Source organism: Pollicipes pollicipes, unplaced genomic scaffold, assembly GCF_011947565.3.
Source record: "Pollicipes pollicipes isolate AB1234 unplaced genomic scaffold, Ppol_2.1 Scaffold_4219;HRSCAF=4965_pilon_pilon_pilon, whole genome shotgun sequence".
NCBI lineage: Eukaryota > Metazoa > Arthropoda > Thecostraca > Pollicipedomorpha > Pollicipedidae > Pollicipes > Pollicipes pollicipes.
Genome location: NW_023596448.1, coordinates 23695285 through 23699750, shown reverse-complemented (window position 1 = coordinate 23699750; position 4466 = coordinate 23695285). Strand labels below are relative to the sequence as shown.

The 4466-nt window shown below is 55.9% G+C and overlaps 1 protein-coding gene and 1 pseudogene across 1 annotated transcript; one reads left to right on the top strand and one right to left on the bottom strand.

Annotated features, from left to right (window-relative positions):
- The window catches only part of LOC119095023 (histone H3-like centromeric protein cpar-1), a 33732-nt pseudogene extending 32846 nt beyond the window's left edge, over positions 1-886 (top strand).
- Positions 887-988: 102 nt separating this feature from the next.
- LOC119095022 (histone H1.10-like) lies at positions 989-3915 on the bottom strand. Its single transcript, XM_037217928.1, has 3 exons — positions 3769-3915; positions 1264-1523; positions 989-998 (listed from the first exon to the last, which is right to left on the bottom strand). Exons 1-3 carry the CDS (start codon positions 3913-3915, stop codon positions 989-991), a joined length of 417 nt encoding a protein of 138 aa, XP_037073823.1.
- Positions 3916-4466: the final 551 nt, after the last annotated feature.

Here is a 4466-nt window from a genome sequence, read left to right as displayed (position 1 = left end):
ACCGGTCCGAGACTCTGTACTTCCCGTTATCAGGTCAATAATTCTCAAATTTTCACATTGTGAATCATTCATTCATTTCATTCATTCATTTTCATTCATTCATTCAAATCATGCATAAAAATTATCGTATCGTGATTGTTGAATACGATACACGACACGCACACGCATGTGCGTGTGCGTGTCTCGTGTTTTACTTTGCGTTTGCTACCGGACAAAATTAGCCGGTTTAGCATAGTATCGAACAAGTTTTTTGCATTGATACCGACGACAGCATTAGCCGGTCTAACGTAACGTAGCTTACCCCTGTCCTTTGCTTTGCACCGGATAGCACGAGCTGGCTTAACGTAGCTTTTTGCCTGGCCTTTAGTCAGAAGTAAGTTCCCCAGCCTCGGGTATGACTAGGTCGCCGGGGCAACAAAAAAAATGCCGGACGACCGTTACGATTTGAGTAATGGCGCGCACTGGGTAGATGGCACGCAAGTCTACCGGCGGCAAGGCGCCGCGCAAGCAGCTGGCCACTAAGGCAGCTCGCAGGAGCGCGCCGGCCACCGGCGGCGTCAAGAAGCCTCACCGCAACCGTCCGGGCACGTTGGTTCTTCGCGAGATCCGAAAAGACCAGAAAAGAGTCTCTGCGAGACCAGAAGAGCACGGAGCTGCTCATTCGCAAGCTGCCGTTCCAGCGCCTGGTGCGCGAGATTGCGCAGGACTTCAAGACGGACTTGCGCTTCCAGAGCAGCGCTGTCATGGCTCTGCTGGAGGCCAGCGAGGCGTACCTGGTCGGTCTGTTCGAGGACACGAACCTGTGCGCCATCCCACGCCAAGCGGGTGACCATTCATGCCCAAGAACATCCAGCTGGCGCGTCGCATTCGTGGCGAGCGTGCTTAAGCGCTGAAAGCGAAATCACCAACAGTTCATTATCAGGACCAGAGACGATGGCATAGAGTACGAGCTTGAATGTGACACGAACGGACGACAGAAGCATTGCCGTCACTGCCGCCTGTTGTTTCAAGTGTGAGAGCAGCATGCGCGCTCTGCCGGACGCTGTCAAGCTGAAGCCCCTTTCCCATCCAGGCAGGAACAGGCCGAAGTCCACATCCGTCACGGGCACATGACGGCACGTCAATGACACATTTGGCATGGACGATTGCACAGCCCAATTATTCGAGGCAGTCTGCGATCTGATACTATAAGAGCGAGTCATGTGGCTCTGATAAGACTGCATTTGCATTGCATTGCATGGCCATTGCAGCGCCCTGATGGACCGAGGTGGCGGCGCGCCAGCCTGCTTCTTGGCCGGCGACTTGGCCTTTTTGGCCTTGGTGGGCTTGGCTTTCTTATCCTTGGCCGGCGACTTGGTGGCCTTCTTCTTGTCAGCCGGGTTTTTAGTGGCCTTTTTGGGAGTCTTCTTGGCCTTGGCCGGGCCGGCGGGCTTCTTTTTGGGTGACTCGGCCGGCTCCTTGGCAGGCTTGTCCTTGGCGGCGGCCGACAGCTTGAACGGACTGCTGGCACCCTTACCCTTAGTCTGCACGGGGCGCACCGCTGGCCACGCCGGACTTGAGGAACGCGCTGGGTGAAAGGTGCCAGCCTCTCGGCGTCTACCTTGTAGTCAGCAGCGGTGTATTTTTAATGGCGACCAGCGACGACCGGCCGCGTTCTCTGAGTGTATTGTTGTTTGTTCTTCCTGCCACCTGTTATTTGATATCATGCCTGCATATCGACATTCTTCCGCTGGATGTGCTCGCGCTCAGCCGGGTCCCGCCGCTTGCTGTCGATAGACCGGCCACGTCATAGTCGACTGAGTTAGCTTCGTAGGTGTTGTGCTCCCAACTGGATGGGACTTTGAGGAAAACGAGCAACATGTTTCAACATTGCTATATGTGATCTTTTATTAATTGAAAACGTCCACATCTAGCGCAAAAAAAAGTTTAAAAATTCACAACCGCAGACCACCGCATACGCACCGTCTTTTATTACAATCGGTTGTCTCCCAGTCAGCGTTCGCAAATGGCACGCACATGGGCTCAACGTGGGGCAAATAGCTTAAGGTGGGCATGGCTATAAGTGGACTTTGAACTGGGGTTCAGCCTTGTCTCACATGGTAGCGACCACATCATTTCATATTTCCGCATGTACCCCAAATAGTTGTGTGTTGCAGGGGCGGATCCAGAGGGGGAGACCTCGAGGCTATTGCCCCCTTGGGTCTCGAAGGGGCCCATTGGCTCCGCGTGGCTCATCGCCGGCCGAACAGAGGCAGTTTTTAACACAAAACGCAACAAAACTGGACATCTCTGGACTTCCAGACGACCAAGAACAGTTCGTAAGTGTAAGTGAAGTGAATTTATAAGCAAGTGTAAGTGAAGAGCCTGTGAGAAGTCAAAAAGTTATTAAATGATTGGAAAAACTGTGAACTGGAAATTTTAAGACTCACTACACTGTCTGGACGCCCCATGCTGTTTCTGGGAGACGTATGTGCCCAATATATGCAAGATTATTTCGATAGTTGAGGAGCATGCCACGTTGCCCTTTTATTTCTTTGCATTTGCTCGGGGGGCCCTGTGCTGTTGTTGGGGCTCTTCCTGCTAGCGTGCTTGGGCACTCTTGTCAATCACGGGCCATTCCACGTGTTCTTTCCATTCGCCAGGAAGGCTCTGTGGGCTATAGCCGGGGTCCCATACCTTAACCTGCCGGGGTATTCTCGGCTGCTCAAGGGGCCTTTTCCGTTAGTCTCAGTCAACCTACTGATACACTTGCGATATACTCATGGGCCCTTTTTCTCTATCACTTGCTTAGTTCCCTGCACTCTTGTAGGGGGTCCATCCGATGGCCTGCTTGGGCACACCAGTCGTTCGGGGATCCTTCACATTGGGTCTTGGGTACTTCTTTTCTTAATGGGGAGCCCTACCCTTTCGGGCGGGAGGGCCTATCTGATAATCTGCTCGGGCACATTCAATCGTTCGGGGGCCCTATGCACTAGGTCTAGACCACGTGCTGTTTGAACGCGGCCGTACGTAATTGTCGGGGTCTGTTTGCCTCCTCGGCCACACTGGATTGCTCGGGGGGGGGGGGGGGGCCGGAACATTGGTTCTTGGTGTTTGAATTTAGGGCCGTCTGCTCCTATCGGGGTCATCTGATAACCTGTTCGACTACACTCCATCTTTCGGGGCCCCCCGCGCCGGGTTTTGGGCACTTCTTATTTGAATGGAGGGCGTTGCGCTCCTGTCGGGGTCCCTTCTGATAAGATGCTCACGCCCATCCGATCGTGGGGGACCAGACAGCCTCCCCGAACTCCGGGTCAAGACGAGTGGCCAGTAGTCTACGGCGGGCCGAAGTGTGGCAGGCCGGCCAAAAAGATGTCGCACTTGCGGGAGGGCCCACAGACAGGTCAGACCTTCCAGGTCGACCACTGCACGGCGTGACTTGTCTGTGCGAAAACGGGAGCCACGCTGGGATAACTTCCACGTATCTCCGTGGCGCTGCTACAGGACGAAGCCCAGGCCGTGGTTTGGTGGAGAGTCCGTCTGGAGCATGGTGGACAGCCGCGAGTCAAAGAACGCCAGCACGGGTGACGCCACCAGCGCGCCTTTAACGTCCTGAAACGCCTCCTCGTATTGCTAGGCCCATCTCCAGACAGTGCACTGCTTCAGCAGGTTTCGGAGAGGCTGGGCCGCGCTGGTGGTGTCTGCTGAGAAGCCCGCCAGCTGATTGCAGAGTCCCAAGAACTATCTCAAGTCAGTTAAGTTCTCTGGACGCGGGAACTCTGAGATCGCCTGCAGCTTGCCGTCGCCGATCGTGTAGCCTTGGTCAGAGATCCGACAACCGCTGTAGTCAAGCGACTGCCGAGCGAACTGGAACTTCCACAGGTTCATCATATCAGCATACTTCCTCTCTCCCGGCAGCGTCCGAGGGCGGCTCATGTTCTCTGATGACGGCGCCTGGGGCCGAAGACATGCTCCCATACAGGCAGGGGGCTGGGTGTCAGCACCGGGGACGGCGACTCAGGGGCATCCGGGCCGCGTGGAGCTCCGCACCCCGCGGCTCCCGAGCGGCACCCAGCTGCCCGGTGATCCGGCTCGCGCTCTGCACGCTGTAGGAAAAGCAGGTAGGCGTCGGTGGCTGTCCGTGCTGCAGGGTACAGCCGGCAGACGGCGCTGGGTATCGGTCAGCAGGAAGCGCTAGTGAGCCGTGGGCACGCGGCGAGGAGACCTGGCGGTCGCCACTCCGGTCCGCGCGTGGATGGTCTGTATCGGAATGGCACTGCGCGACGCTGGCTGGAATCTGGGCCGGAGAGTCTGCAGGTGGAATCCGTGGACGCACAGCGTCACACCAGCTTAGCGGAAACCCAGTGCCACCTGTCGTGGCATGGATGCATGTATGGCATGGATGTATTCGACAGTTGGTGAAACCGTTATAAAATACTTTCATGCGTGCGCTACCGGCGGGACAAAGCCCAAACAATGTTGTTGCG